This window comes from Apteryx rowi, unplaced genomic scaffold (assembly GCF_003343035.1).
Source record: "Apteryx rowi isolate R43461 unplaced genomic scaffold, aptRow1 scaffold_526, whole genome shotgun sequence".
Lineage (NCBI taxonomy): Eukaryota > Metazoa > Chordata > Aves > Apterygiformes > Apterygidae > Apteryx > Apteryx rowi.
The window spans coordinates 59,271-76,135 of record NW_020450790.1 but is presented as its reverse complement, the minus strand read 5'-3'; the positions used below and the strand labels follow the sequence as shown (position 1 = coordinate 76,135).

General features: G+C 36.1%; 1 protein-coding gene across 1 annotated transcript in view; it reads left to right on the top strand.

Moving 5' to 3' along the window:
* Nucleotides 1-3,325, top strand: part of LOC112973109 (metabotropic glutamate receptor 8-like) — a 68,352-nt gene extending 65,027 nt beyond the window's left edge. Inside the window, exon 3 of the mRNA XM_026080565.1 lies at nucleotides 3,210-3,325. Coding sequence (XP_025936350.1) covers nucleotides 3,210-3,325 — 116 coding nt within the window. The remainder of the gene's footprint in view (nucleotides 1-3,209) is intronic.
* Nucleotides 3,326-16,865: the final 13,540 nt, after the last annotated feature.

The window sequence follows — 16,865 nt, the reverse complement described above, 5'->3', positions numbered from 1 at the left end:
ACTGTCACGTACAATATTCTACTAAGCAAATTTAGTAATTGTGATCTAGATGAAAATATCATAGGCTGGATGCAGAGCTAGTTAGAAATCTATGCTCAGTGGTTTCTATTTAAAAGGAAGAATGTGTTGTGTCATGTTTTGCAGGGGCCTGTCTTGATCAGGTACTAGTCAATATTTTCATGTTTAGCCCAGGTGGAACTGGAATGAAGGATATGCTTATACAATCTGGAGGTAACTTCAGGATGGGAAGAAATAGGAGTATATTGGAAGAGAGGGGTACAATTCAAAATCATCTTGATAAATTGAAGATATGGTCTGAAAAAAACAGTATGCAATTTAAGAGACAAATGTAAGGCATCACACTTCAACAAGATGCATCTGTACAGTGAGAAAGGCAAAAAGACTGGGTAGAAAAAAACATCTCAAAAAATTATCTGAGCATGATAATGAATTATAACCTGCCTATATTTCCTGTGTCGTACTGGAACATGTAGAGAGGAGTACAGTGTGTAAAATACTTTGAGTAATCCTCTAGTTTGCCTGGCTGTGGTGAAACCTCAGTTTGACTGACTCAGTACAGGTTTTGTTCCTCACTTTGGGAAAGGTGAGAGAGCCAACAACTGAGAACAAAGATGATCACAAATCTTGAAAATGTGGCCTGTGAGGAAAGACTGAGAAATACGGTTCATTAGCTGGAAGAAAAGCTGACTAAGAAGGGAAGGTGATGGAAAATAATGTTTTCAAATAGACAAATGGCTTTTACAGAAAGGCAGAGAAGCATCTATTCATCAAAGTACAGTGTATGTGAACAGAAGCAATGGAATTAAACTCTAGCATGATTGAGTTTAGATTTGAAGAAAGCCCTTTTTAATGGCAAAGATATTAAAGCATTAGAACAGATTGCTTGGGGACACGCCGGAACGTCCATCACTGAGAATCTGGAAGAACACATTAGACAAACACCTGCCCAGCAAATTATATAAGTGTACTTAGTTCTTTCTTTGGGCTAGGAGATGGATTGAATGATTTCTTAATGTCCCTTCCAGCCTAATTCTGTTATTTAGTGTCCTCAAACTTTTCACCTGAACCATAGGGCTGGAAACTATTTTAAAATGGAGAATTCGATTAGCATCTAATTATTAGGTCTGGGAAGCTAGGATTATAAAAATCCTCAAATAGTATGAGACTGCAGCTAAAACAGCACAAATTACCAGCATTATGTTAATGAAATGTGTGTTAAGAGAGCCTATTCAGGACTTCAATCCCCTTGTGCTGTGGGCATATGAATGCACAGGACAACGCAACTTCTTTTTGAATAGTTTACTTTCTTTTTAAGATAAGCAAACAACAACAGGAGGCAAAGTGAATGTAAAGGTACGTATAATGGAAAGCAACTGATTTGGGGAAAGGATGTGAAAGAAACTGATATCTTCATTTCTGAAAAAAATGTGGTGACTAAGAGGACATGAGATAGCAGTTTTGAAATTCTAAATAAGAAAGGTCCCATCTTTTTCAAAGTTTTCTCCAGTCAAACAAGAGTGAAGGATAGGTAGAGTCTTTAATATCTTTAAGGCAGAAAATATCTCTTGGTTATAGAAGTACTTATTTGTCATGAGCTTGACTCTTTGATTCTAATTTCCAGTTTGATTGGACCTCTATTCATCTTCTATTTCTTGATCATTAATAGAATCAGAAAGGAGGGAACAGGCTTCCAAATGAAATGTGGAATACTGAAAAGGTCAAAGTGGTGCCCCCCTGACATGTTACAGAATATATTATATATCAACATTTGCTCTCATTTTGATGACAAAGATCATGTCTGTGAAAAAGCATAGCTGGAAATTAAATATTTTACATGACAATAATTGAAAGGAGGATAGAGAAATGGTGTTTATTCTAACTCATTCTGCTGTGCATCATTGTTTGAAGACAATGTTTAAATTTATATATATAAAATTTTATATTATTATTTAAATTTAAATTATATTTTCGACTCCCATTACAAAGTTAATCAATGACATTACTATAATCATTCTGGCATAGTGATCAAATTATTTTGGTACATTGGCCAAAGGAATGAATTGATACAAAATGATAATGCATAAGAGAACACTGACTCACTGAGAGAAAATAAAAAGAGGAAAAGAAGGAAGCAATTTTACCAAGTCCTCATTAAACTGTCATGCTGAATACTGTTCTTCTATTTACTTTGCCGTTAATGATGTTTGACAAAATATACATTGGTAAGTCTCTAATCAGACTTTCTTTTAATGGTTCATTTCCTCTGCTATTAGATATCAAATGAATTTACCATCAGATAAAAATATGAGATGCTTTTCACTTCTTTACAAGATACAAAAAGCTTGGTTCAGAAAGATCTCTTTGGGGTCAAAATACTTGCTCAGTTAGTGCAATATTTGTATTGTATAATGCAAGAAAATCCTGGAGTATATAAAATGCCAGGTGACAGATTTTATCCCTACAAGTGGTCAATGAAGCATCAACATGAGTTCTGATGGGAAATGGCAGTGAAGCACTTATGGAACACTATTGAAAGGGTGGTAAAAATGCTAAAGGCAGGAAACCATACTGATCATTAAGGGAAGGTGAGAAAATGTAGCATTGCTTGCCCCTTTTTGCTTGTAAGTCTGGAAGTCTGTACATCTTGCCAGAGGTGTAAAGCTGATAAGAAAGAGAATTTAGGACTGGATCTTTACTGAAGTAAAATGACATAGCTTAATAGCAACTTTATCCTAGAAGAGAACTGTATCTTTAATATTAAAGTGTACTCTGCTTGATTTTTAGGAGTAGGATTGTTTTGTAGTTTTACCTGTTGTCTTCATCCTGATATAGTGCAGTTAATAGCATTTTTCTGAGAGGGACCACGCTTACTTTATGGCCCATCGTAATGTTTTACCATTACAGTCACACTGATAACTATATACTTAATTTTAATGAAAGCATGTTTTAAAGAATGCATATGAAGAACAAATGCTACAGTAGATTTATTTAAATTGTTTCAGGTTTCATTATAGCTAGTTTACATTTTTTCTACATAAAGAATGGTCAGTGAAAACATTTCTCAACATAGTTCTTAGACCACTTTGTCTCTTGCCTGTTCTTTTGTGTCTAGTTATGTACTATATCTCTGCTTTTCTTCAAATTAGTGGGTTATTTCATACCTTTAATAACTTTTTGGACTTCTAAAGCTTTCAATCGAGAAATTGAAAGTTTAGCGGAAAGTGGGGAGAAAGTTGTGCAGAAAAAGAAAACTTCAGCATGTGTTACCTTTCCTCTCCGCTTAGATGATTCATTGATAATTTAGAAATAAGATTGATCGCTGTTTAGATTAATTCACATTTCCTGCAGTAATCTTTGTATACTTTTAATACCAGGCTAAAGCTTTTTATAATTTGGTAGGTAAGCTGACGAATATATTTTTTTTTTTGTCCCCCTCCCACCCAAGATGATATTTAATAGAAGATTAAGAATATCTTGCTGTTTGAAGACAGAAAGAATAAAATATGTGAAATGTAACCTTTTTTCCCAGAGATATATTCCTTCTTTAAAGAATGGATTCAAGCTTAACAGATTAATTTTCCTAACTAATAATATTATAACAAACCCTCACAAAGGGGAAACAGTTTAATTCAATTCTAAGTTTTACTTCTATTTTTATGCAGCTGAACTCTATTGATAATGCTGTATTTCAAGCTGCAAGCTGTAATTAATAATAACACCATAAAATTGGCTACAGGAGCTTCAAAGAAATGTTTGAAAAATTACAAAATCAGATGATAGGTGTATTAATATTGCAAAAGCTTGAAAATGATTCCAGCAGTTTTTAATATTTGTACCAATTAGTACCTGATAAAGAAGAGCATAATTTTTAAGGGTTTATTATGAAGGGGCATTTAAATTTCTCTCACTGAGGCTAATCAATATGGTATTCTTCAATTTTAATTGTATGTTTCTTCCTCTGTAAGTAAGTTTAAGGAATTATGTAAGAGCTGTAAGCACGTAGTGGCACTTTCCTGGAATGCTCTCCGACCCTCCAGTGATTGTTGGAAGAGGGACTTCCTTAATAGCCTCTTGACAGGTTTCTTCTTCCATGAATTAGTTCAGGCACTTTTAAAACCTGTTGTAGAAAGCTCACTAGCTACAGCAGGGGGAGGGGAAAAAAAAAGTAAGAAAATTTGTATGGAACAGCGTTTTGTACCTGCAGTATGTACCTTACAATGTACTGTATTAACAGAAGTTACAAAGCTAAACTTGCTTCCTAAACCAGTGTGACAGACTTGCTCATGATCTTGAAAGAGTTGTATTCTATCCATATTTCTTATTCTTTGTAGATAACTTGAGCAGTAATATCCCTCATAAGGTTATTTTTTAAAGGATCTATGACAAAAAACAAAAAAAAGCCAGAAACAGTTGCAAAAAAGCCTGAGAAATGCCATTTAAGTAATTTACAGACAGTGTAATTTTTCATGGTTTTTATCTAAGGAAAAAGTAATATTTTCACATATTTGAAAACACCATTGCACTCATACTCTTGGAGCGAACTAGTGGTTATGAGAACTGGCGGAAGTGGTCCCCTATTTATCATGGAGTTCTATTGGAGATATGCTACAAACTTCCTCCGTTTCCCCTATTAGTACAAATTATTTCTGTTCCACAGGAGACAATTCACAACTTGATTCTGGAAAGTGTTCTTGTGCAGGAAATGGGGACCTCTGTTTGTGCTTGAAACAGAAGTCAGTGAATACTTCCCTGAATCCCATGAGGTTTAGCAAAGGATTATATGCGCAGGATAAGTATCTCTGAGGTTGCCAACAAGGCTCAGAGTGGGAGCACCTCACGCTTCCTGGTTTTCCCAGCTGATATTTACTGTCTTAAGCTGGCAGGGGTGTGGACTGTGGTTAAGACTGAGTTCATTAACTCCTTTTGTATGATACAGTTACCAAATAGCTGTGATATCCAGTCTTTTGAGTGTGAACCTGATTTTGTTCTGCTTATAGCGGTCAGCTCTCGTAAACTGAGGGAACTAAGCTCCTTGGAGCAAGGACCAGAACATTTCCACAATGACACCTACTGTGGTGACTACTCTAGAAAATTCACCAAAATAAATGGTAAAATCTCATTACAATATGGAAGCCCTCTGCCCTTTGTATATTACTCACATATTGAACTTTATTAATATGAGTATGATAGGAGTCACTGGACTTTATGGCATGGCTCACCATGAAGTTAAGCAGAAAAGATGCACAGATCTAGGTGATGCTTTTTCTTTTTACTTCACTTCAACACCAGATAATGCCATTGATAGTGAGCACAAATTCAAAGGATATTAAAAATGGCCAGGAAGCAAATTTTTATTTCAGCAGTGCTTTTAATGCAATGCCTTATTTGTAGGACATTATAATGTAGTCATGTTATCTAGTTCAGGATTTTTAAATGTAAAAATGCAAAAGAAATTATACATGTATCATGCTAATTTTAAAACAGCAATCTTACTAGATTAAAAGCATACTTTTGTTGAAATAATGTGTGGTATTTTGTAATGAATATACATTTTCATAAAGTGGTTTTCAAATACAGAGCTCTTTGCAGCAGAGGTTGGGGATTACAAGTTTCAGTGGCTATAAATTGAAGTCAATAGTTTAAAAAGGAAACAAGTTCAAATAAGATGTGAATTTTTTTTTTTTACCTTTGATGATATCAAAGGTAACTGAGCATTAAAACAAATTATTAAGGGATACTGTTATATTTCTTCAGGGTTTAATTCAATAGCAAAAATCTTTCTAAGGGGTAGTTCTCTACAAAATGTTGTGCTGAATATAGAAATTACTGCTTAAACTATAGTCTATACTATGTTTGAGATCAGACCAGTATGACTGTAGGATTCTTTCTGGACATACTAACTGTTATTAAAAACTCTAAAATAAAAAGTAGGATAAATATATAAGTATTGTCAGATCTTTATGATGACAGGAATGAAATTTCTCAAATGCTGCTATTCTCTTTATTACAATATAACAGTGGCTTCTTTTAGGTTCTGAGACTCTCTTTTGCTAGAAAGAGTCTCAGAACAATAATTCACATGCAATGAAAAAACTCTTGTGAAAGTAAACTTAGAAAATGTCTGAATCAAAATGTAGCCATTCTGGCTGTTTATGACCTAATTTCACACAAACCTATCAATGGGAAGGGATTTTTAACAATGTTAGTTCCAGTAGATATTCTTGTTGTAAGTGAAAGTATTTGTAAAGGGGATAGTAAAAGTTAAACCATCAAGGACAGGTGAGTTGCATTCTGAAAAAAACTGCCTATGCTTTTTTCCACATTACAATTTGGTTGTGGTGCAAGGTGGAGGAGAACTATGGGAAATACTTTGATAGCTTAGTTTTCGTGGTGGTTGTGGTTCAGTTATAAAAAAAATTCCATCAACAGTAAGTCCCAGAAACTTCACAGATTCTTCACTGAGAGTGATATTTTTCCCCCCTTCTTTATCAACAACTAAGAGCTCCTTTGTCCTTTACTTCTACCTACTTAATTTTATCGATTTAATTTTTAACTTCTGCTATTGCCACATTCTGCAGAATGCTTGTTTTCAGGCAAGGTTTGATGTGGCACCTTTTGTATTGCAGTGATGTGAATAATTGTTGTGAGTTCAACTTAAATCAGATATCAAATATGCAAACCATGATGTATCCTTGATCAGAATCTGTGTGAGTAAACTTTGACAACAGCACATTTAATACTTTTGCTTTCCCAGCATGCACAGACTTTTGTAAGTAAAGTCTGCATTTAAGAGCACCATCTGAGCAAAGGTGACAGGAAGGAGCAGGGTGGTGCAGGCCTGGTATGTATTTACCTATTCTCTTTTGTTAATACATCAAAGGGTTCACAGTACTTGAACTGTAGTCTTGGTTGTGCTCCACTAGTTTGGAGTCAGTAGTCTAACTCACCTTAAGAAGTTGCACCTGGTGAAGAGAAGTTCCTGTCTCCTGAGTTTCCTCAAAAAATTGCATTTCCTCCCTTTCTCCCTTTCTCCCTTTCTCTCCTTTCTTTCAGAATAAATGTGCTTGTGTAGCTTTAAATGTTTAGCATTTTTGCTTTCTGCCTGGGGAAATGTGCCTCCTAAAAATCACACCTGAAAAATGTCTCATGAGTGAATGATGTCTCATAAGTGAATATCAGCAATTTGTTTTTACTAGCAGCTCTTTCATGATCAATGTCTGCAGTTTAAGCAATTAAAACACTGGGATTGCCATACTGAGTCAGATACTGCAGGTCAATATCTTGTCTCCGGTGGTGGCCTCAGTTAGACGAGGAGAAAGGTACCAAAACCTGTCTTAATGGTCACTGGCAGAATAATGTATCCAAAGAAGTCTTCCTTCTGTAACCTCACATATTTAGTGGGCAATGTCTAGATTTACTGAAGCATGAAAACTTATATCCATTATATTTTCTTACTGTTAACATTTTAACCTTACTCACTGAATGTCCTCTTGTTTTGATATTGTGAGTGGTAATTGGAGAATCCAGTTAACCTCCTTCATAGCATACCTTCCTACTTATCTTAACTCTGAAATAGAAGATATGAAATAATTGAAGTTTAATAGTTTTGGATTCTGGATTCCTTATTTTATTTATATCTCTGTTAAGCTGTGCAGCCAAGACTGAATACTCCAAGTGAAGCCTTATTGTATGATTTATGTAGTGTCATTGTAATCCCATTTTTGTTCTTGGCCCATTCTTTATAAATCCTGACAAATTGTAAGCTTTTTCTGTTGGCTGCTGGGTATCAGGCAAATTATTTCCAAGAGCTATCTATTTTGACATTCAAGGTTTATTAACAAATGGCTACAGCTGATTTAGAGCTCAATGATGTGTGTAAACAATTCCAGTGTGTACTCTCTTGCATTTGTCAATAATGAATATTTTTCTGTGATGCACTTGTTTATCTAACTTTTGTCAATACTCTCTATATCTCTTCTCTCTGTTCTTGATTATTTCAAATAATTTTCTACCATCTTCAAATTTTTCCATCTTTCTGCTCACCACTCTCTCCCTCCCTTTTATTTTAGACAGCATTGTGTTATACAGTGCAAGCCATAGCAGGCATTTCTGTAGCACATGTTTTGTTAGTCTTTTCCAGTGATTTAAATTTGATTGTTTCTTTCTATACATTGTTTTTGATCCTTAGGGGTCATCATTCATTTTCATTATTCTGTGTAGTTGCACAGTATAATATGTGACACTAGGTACCTTATATGTCACAGCCTACCACATAATATATGACTATATCTTCAGTAGTAGGATATATACATAGCCAAGTCTCCTCAGTCTGTTATTAACTTCATGGCAGCTATCTTAAGACTGAAAAAACTTATTGAGACATGCCAAACAGCATCCTGATTGGCTTTTGGGGATTTTGTTTATCTAAGAGATAAAGAATGATAGTGTAAATAAAGACAAAACAAAACATGACCTAGTAAAAGGACATCAACTATCATTCTTCCTTTATATGCTGATAAAAGTCCGATATGTGTTGGACCTTATCAGTGGGCTTATCAGTGGGATCTTCACTTCTAGTTTTATTTCTTGTGGTTTTCTGAACTTGTTTTGATTTTTTTTCTTGTTTTTTTTTTTGCCTTAAGACACAGAAGTATCCATGGCCTACATGGGGAACAAAAGTTTGCAGTTGTCACTGACTGCTATTTTTAATATCTTATGCTAATATAAGGCACTTGAGCTTTGCTCATCTGCCTGATGTAGAACAGCTGAATAAGCTGAATGCTACTATGATGACAATCTTCTTGCAAGATTACAAGACAGGAATGCTTGATTGCAAATGTCAAAGCTACATTGTTTTCCATTTCATTTTGTTTATTCTCTTTCTTGTGTTGAAGGGCAGTGGGCCATAGTGTGTTGAGTCACAATAAGCACGTTTACTACTAAACTTGCAGTGGTGTAGCTTAGTAGTAGCAGTGAGTTCTATCTTGGATGCTTGCATGTGCCTGCATATGTTCAGACAGGGGTAACCCATTCAGTTAACTACAAAGCATTCCTCTAATTTTATTACCAAATGAACTGCCCACAAAGCGCCGAAGAATTCTGTTCAAAGAATAGAATAATTCAAAGAATTACTATTACTCATTCCAGAAAAAACAGGCATATGTGTATACTTTGCTAATATTTGGAAAGACTCCTACACCAATTTTTTTTCTCTCTTTCAGAAATGCCTAATTTTTATGCAAATTACAAGCTGTGATACCACCACTGTAAACCAGGGTGGCAGCAATATGAATATTGTGAAACTTTAGGGATTAAAAAAAAAAAAAAAAGAAAGAAATCTTTTCCCTCTTACTAGCAACAAATGGTTGCTTTGGTCAAAACTCTGCTCTCTTATGGACTTTCTATAGTGGAAATACTGTTGTTTGTTCCTCTGCTTTTTAGCATTTTTTCAATATAGAATGATTTGTGGCTTTTCATCATTTAGAAAAAACTGAAATGGAACTAATTGTTTCAAACGATGAAGTTCTAACAGAAATACTGGCCTCCTTCTTCAGCACTGATAATTAAAGCAAGGTATTTTGACTAGACAATTAATCAAGAGAATGAGTTACAAAACAATACCCTGGAGTAGCAGAGATGTCATGCACTTAAATCCTCATGCACTGCCATAGCTGTATATACTGAGCATATTATACAGAACTGTATCATACCCATTGTCCTCATATGTCAGCTCCTCCCTGGGTTGCTTGCCAAAATGCTGTGATTTTTCAGTAGGAGGAACAAAATTTCAAATACCTTGTAAACAAAGGAACAAGGAAATTGCTTATTTCCAAACTAAGTGAGACAGTCCATTGAAGTGCATTCACATATGGAATTTGTAAACGTTCCAGAAAACCCTACCCAACACCTCAAGGATTCCCAGAAACTTTTGTGCTGATAGTTTGCAGCATGTCATTAATCCCATGGGCATCTCTGTTCTCTAAGTTAAAAACAGCCACACCTGCTTTCAGGAATACCAAGGCAAGCTCTACTTTCTTTCAAAAATGAGAATGAAAAGTCCTAACTAATTTTGTTCTGAAGTCATTTATTTTGGCTGGTATTCCGACCTTCCTCTTTTTTACTCCTTTCCCCCCCTTTTTTCTTTGTATTTCTCTTCTGCACTGCCTACTGTCTTTAAAACAGCATGTGCATCCCAGAACATCTAAAGAGTCTATAATGTCTGAGAGAATTGTTTTCTAATTGAACTTCAGCAGTGCCTCTTGGGATACTGAGAAACCAACAATGGCAGCTTTCCTAGAAGGGCTCCAGAAGGATGAGAAAAAATGAAATTATGCAGTCCAAGGAAATAAAAATACTGTTGTTTTCTTAAGGTTTAAGCTAAAGTTTTCCATGATTACCGTGAAAGCCATGCCTTATACAGTGAGACTTAGACAACAGGAAAAAAGCGCAGATCTGTAAACCTTAAAGCAAGAAACCCTGTTCACTAATATATTCAGATACTAGCCATAAGAGGGCAGTATTTTTATGTACACTCTAGCAGGTGTATTTTAATATATTTTGCAAGTATATCAGATTTGCCTTGATATGCATCACAACATTTTCTAAGTCCAGGAAATCGAGTGATATAAGTATTTTACCCAACATGTTAATACACTTAATGAAGTGCAGATAGCTCTATAGCTCTATTTATAAAATTGCCAAACCTCACAATTACTTCCATAATGTTGTAGTATTTTATGGATTAAGTCCTTTCAGAGCTTATTTAGGAAGTAGAAATATTACTTAATTTTAGTTAATTTTTTTCATTGGTTAATATTTTAATTTTTTTTCCAGAATCATTTGTTTTTCAAAATATAGTGCCCCTTTCACAGAACTAGGATGGTGATTCCAGCCTGGTGCTTGCTGTTCTTGCTTTTTGTAACATGTATGTGGGACATAGCATGTAGGATTTATTACCAGTAATCAAGACTCCATCATCAGTACACAGAAAACTAGATAAGACTGTCCCAAACATCAATCTGCGTATAAAAATGATGTCAGAAATGGATGAAATAGTCAAACAGAAAGGGGCTGGACCTGCATCAGGAACAAACTTTTCATTATGGTGCTGGGCGGGAATGCTGACATTTTTCTGCAAGTAAATTGAGGAAGGTTTTAAGAGAAATTAGGTGATGATGGTTTGGAATTTTTTTTTTTTAGTGGAGGTTTTTATACAAAAATGCACAAAATTTCAAGGGATCAGGGCCAAAGCGACAAATTAAGCTACTGATAATTAGGTGCCTGAAGAAGCTAGCAGCTATGACAGACCAAATGGTACTCTGATTGTTTAGCAGGTTAATGAGAGGCAGCCAACCATATCAACAGGAGATACTCTTTCTATTGCTAAAACATGTGAAAAATGTATGATTCCTTTTTCCTGCAGTTAAATGCAAAGAATTTGATAAAAATTTGTAACCTACAAAGTGCAGGTTACACTTTGATGCAGATGGAGGTTTTCACAGCTGGGCCTGGACGCTTAGTTACAGACCTCTTATTGAAGTTAATGGGCATTTCACAACTAAATCCCTTCCTTGTTTTACTGTTTTAGTTAATCAGATGTACATGCACCAACAGTGATGTCTGTGCAGAGGCTGTTAAAGTCAATGGGACTCTGGAGATAATTTTCTTTCCATGTGGACCTTGGTACAGCCTGAGCACAGTGGGGGGAAAAGGATTTCAAGTGTCAGCAAGTGCTCAATTCTGATATAGAATGACTTCCCAATTAGGGAATAATGGTAATGGCCAGTTTTCCACGGTAATGTCCTTGAAATTATAAGGCTCATTAACTAAACTTAGTTTAACTGGAGTCTTCTCAGCTTTCTTTGTTTTTCTGTGGTAAATAATTACGAAGGAGACAGTTTTTTGAAAGGGTATTTGGATGTGTTCAGGAAATGTTAGTTATGGAAGAGCGTGAGTTCCCATATATGCACTTGCTACAGGCATAGCATGCTTGAAGCTACCTACAATTCAGGTGCCTTTCAGGAGGAACTGTGAAAGGCATTCAAGGACTTCTTTAGTTGGTAGAGAGCTGCCTTCCGTTTTCTTCTGAATGAAGTTTTTTGGTCACTTGTTCTTATTTCAGTAGCTATACAGTCATAGAAAAACATGTGCAGGAGACTAATTCTGTACATGCTTAAAGGGTAAAATATATTGTGTACAAATGCTTTTGACTTGTACAAGACAGAAATTTTATGTGGAAAAAAATAGAAATGAGAAATAAAAAGAAAGAAGAGGAAAACAAAGGGTAAAAATGCTAACTGTATTTCTGCTGTTTCTGCTGTTCTGTTATCAGCCTTTAGTTTACATTATATTCACCTTTTAAAATACTTAACAAAATGTAGTTATGTTTTCATAGTGAACAATACTCTAGGTAGTCTAATGCTTTGCTGAACAGGGAAGTCAGTTCTGCCCAATTTAACTTATTTATTCATGGGAAGGAAAATAAAACAAATTTCAAAATGGACCCTGATCAGTTTGTGAAAGGGACTGTATAATGTATTTACTTGTGACAGCATGGGATCAGACTTAGAAACCCAGAAGATCCCTTCTAGCTCTGTGTTGTTTTTAGGCTTTGCTCAGGTGCCAAGGACAGAAGCATTTTCTCTATTTCTCTCATTTTCTCTGCTGTGCAGACTCCAAGATTGAGAATCAAACTTGGCTTCCATATCCCTCATCAATTCATTTTTTTTGCCCAAACTATGAATTTGCCACTGCTTTCTGATAATATTATGGTTGATAAGTCTGTAATTTTATTCCATCTTAATATAGATTTATTCAAATGAAGTGCAAGTCTTTAGTAGATGTTCTCTTCATGATGCACAAAATCTGTATGCTCTAGCTCACTGTCTTAACTGTCTTGGCACTGAAAGGGTAACAGCAGTAAAATACAGCCTCAAGTGTGGCTTTGTCACTACAGTTAAGAGATATGATTTTGAAATACAACCAAGAAAGCATATCTTTTAACTCGGAGAGTGTATTTCATACTAAGTCACTTCTTGAATTAGAACAGTGTAAATCCTAGTATTTTCTTACTGAAACTATTGCAATTCCATGGAAGATAAGGCAGGCCAGATGTCATCCCAATATGACTGCTCTTGTGGGTTTCTGGTTAATCTCTGTTCTGAGTGCTAAAATTTAAAAAACAAACAACAGCTCTTCCCTTCCCCCCCCCCACCGCAAACACTCAGAACATAGACATTTAATTGGTTTATTTAATACAAAATCTTCACCCCTACAGATCAGCTCAAATCCTAGTTACAAGTGCAAAGGAGCAAGGTTGCTTCCAAACTTCCTGTTATATCAGGAATGTTTCAGTATTGCAAATCTTCACAATTTATCATTTCAGAAATCTATGGCATGTGTAGTTGAGAGCATGGTGAAAGAGTTTACATAACACTTTTGCTTTTGTTTACCCAACATTATTAATTCTGTACATTCACAAGCACTGAATTTCCCACCATTCTAATTCATTCCCTTTCATGCATATGAATAAATAGATTTTTAGAGGGAGAAGGAATACAAATAAGACTGATGCCACTAAGAGCCAGCGTGATGAGACACCAAAATTAGCCTCAGCCTTTCCCTGATTAATTTTCTAGATCAACGTTTATTCTTACTAAAAATAATGTTCCCTGATCTCCAAATGGAAGAGAAAGCAATCATTCCATCACAGAGTCAGTATAAGGGGATGGACAGCAAGAACCTGTAATTTGTTTATTAAGGTAATCCTAATATTACCGAGTCTCTCTGAAGTCCTCTAGGACTAAGACGATGGACACAACAGAAGTGCTAAAATAGGGTAAATTCAGCTCTGACTTGTTTTCATAATGAATCTACATTAAATTCAAATATCAGGTTTGATTACTTGACTTTTGATTGCTGGCATCTAACAAGATCTTTATCTGTTATCAAAGTAAAAACTTTTGGAAGGAGGAAACAAAGCTGGCTTTCATCCATTCATGGCATACATAAGAAAAGAAAGCAAGTAAAGATATCTTGCATTCTTGCACTATTTTAATGGCTCAAGTTAAGTTTTTGCTGTAGCGTTAGTTGCTTTTGAATTAATTTTAAATGCAATATCCTCTGCTAGATTCTCTGAGGACCGAGCAGTTACTGGTTGTATAGGGTTAAGTGTAGCTTGTTAATTTTTGATTCGTTGTGTTGAGTTGCTGAACTTAAGGAGTGTGTGTGTGTGTGTACATGTGTGTATGTGTGTGGGTGTGGTGGTGGAATGGTGCTACATAAAGTTAGTGATCATAATCCCGAAGCTGATGGCAAAATATTAGGGGAGATGAAAGCGTTACAGATACTATATGCTACCACAAGGTCTTTTTTTGGGCAGGGGGAGGTGGAGGGAGGGGAGAAGAGGAGAGGAAAGCTTTCATTTTTAATATGCTTGCTCATGACAGGTTTTCACAGCAAAAAAAAAAAAAAGGTGGGAGGGGAGAAAAAGAGATGCAGTTCACTGACAGTAGAGGGGAGTTAAAGATAAATCATAGAAAATGGATTCTCTAGTATATGCTGCCATGAGTTGTATCCCATCTATCCTGTCTAAGCCCCAGATGACATTCCAGATGTTATCCTTTCCCAGACAGCTTAGCTCTGTAGACACCTGAATTTATCCATCTAAAGCTCCTCCTGCTGGAGGCTCCCCTACAAGCCTGGGTGTAAGCAGGCCGGGTGCTGAACTCTGCTGAGTCCTCAGAGAAACCTGAAACACTGGCTGTGGTCAGGAGGGTGATTTACTCTGTCTGACTTCAGGGTCAGGATAATGCTATCCACCTTCTGCATAAGGGAATATGCATCCTCAGAGTGCAGTAGTTTAATCTTACACTCTAGCCAGGAGGAGGACAGGAGACCAGTCATTGCTCCTGGACCTGTTCCCTTCAGTGATAGTCTAAATGAATAGGCATACCAGAGATCTGAAAACAAAAGATATCTTCTCAAGTGTGCCCTTAATAACTGGGACAGAACCAGACTTTCCTCTTGTCTTCTCCTTCTGGCCATCTTGCTCTCACAGGAGATCATGGGGTGACTAGAGTGCTGGTGGATGGTGATTTTGGAGGTGTGCATTCAACCTCTCCAGGCTGGCTTGCAGCCAGAACCTGCTTACTGGAAGGATGCTCTATTACAGAAGGAAGGAGGAGTGTTAGGTGAATGAGATCTTCCTCTGCATATTTTTCTGCTGACTGCCTAAGGTCCCTGGATGGTCAATTTAAGTGAACTGAGAAGTCCCTATTTGGGCCCAGACACTTAAAATTTCAATCAGGCGATGCCTAAATTAATCATCTGATTAGCAGGATTGTATTTCATCCCATGTGTATTCTGTACCAATATAACAACTCTTGCAGGAAAGGAATTGGGGAGTTTTGATCAATCCATTATTTAATATTATGAACAGGAATACAGAGACTACTTCGTTTAAGGGAAGGGATAGCAAATGTCTGAGTTATTCTTGGAAGAGAGATCGGTGAAATTTAATTTTCATTAAAGTAATTATCCAGTAGTCTCAAAGCATAAGAGCCTGAATGCAGCTGAATGGGGTCTAATCAAGGGTCCATCTAGCTCAGGGTTCTGTCTCTGGCAAAGGCACCTTGCAGGAAAACGTAAGGAACAGGATATCTGTACAAAATGATTCACCAGGATTTCCTAGGCTGCAAATAGTAGCTGGACCATTGTATTCAATAGCCATTTGATCAGTCTGTGTTCCCTAAATTTGTTCAATTCCCATAAAAGCCTGAAAGAAGATAAAAGACTTTTTTTTTTTCCTAAACTGTAGATATCTCTGGTTCTAAACATTAAAGAAACAAGCCCTTCTATGAGCAGGGGTGGAATGAAGACTGGTTTCCTGCACTGGTTTCCAAGTTTTATCTGTTGGTCGGACATTTGAAATGGCTCTGGCCTGTGTGGATTCTCTGGTGTCTAGCAAGACCTGAGATTAGTTTTTATCTCAGTGAGGGCACTAATTGGATCTCTCTTCTCTAATCAGCCTTGTACTATCACAAAAGATGAATGGATTTAATAATCTTTGGGGCCTCTACCTCTCCATCAAGTTTGGGCAAAACTGGGCAAAAAAACAATAGGCCTCATGCAACAGGGGAAAGGCAGAGGCAGACAGAGCTACATGCATCCTCACAGAATATGATAGTGTGATTGCATAAACTTTCCTTAGGAAAAAAATTAAAAAATCTTTCCAATAAATGAAGCATGCCAATAACAGGGTCAAAACTTGATTTGGAGCGTTAAATGAATGGTCCCCTTTGAAATCAAAACTGTTGTAGTAAATACCAGTATTTCTCCTCCTTAGAAATCAGCATTTACTGGAGATAAAAATGAGACTAATTACTCTCTTGATAATTATCCCCTCTCTCAAATAAAGAGAAAAATGAAGCAAATGAAGAATTTAATTTATCAATGAATTATACATTGTTTATAAAACACTGAAACTCATCAAAGCCTCCATATTTTCTTCACTGTAATATTTACCTTCTCTATAGTATTTGTGGCATTCAGGACTCAGTGTGGCATGCTGTAAATATCACAGTAACTGTAAGTACTGTGTGTGGTAAATGTCAAGATTTTAATTGCACCTAATAAGCCACAGGCTTCTTATTGCTTGTTGCAAAGAAGCATGTAATGAGCATCTCACCAGGAAGTTGCATGATGAAGGGATTCATCAACATAGTTTACCTGATGCTGCTCAATTGGTGAAGTTGTTAGTATGTAGCTTTAGGATGTAAAAAAACAGAACCTGGAAAAAGGAATAAGGAAAAAGAAGTGGAGAAATGTGTTTCTGTGATAGTGTC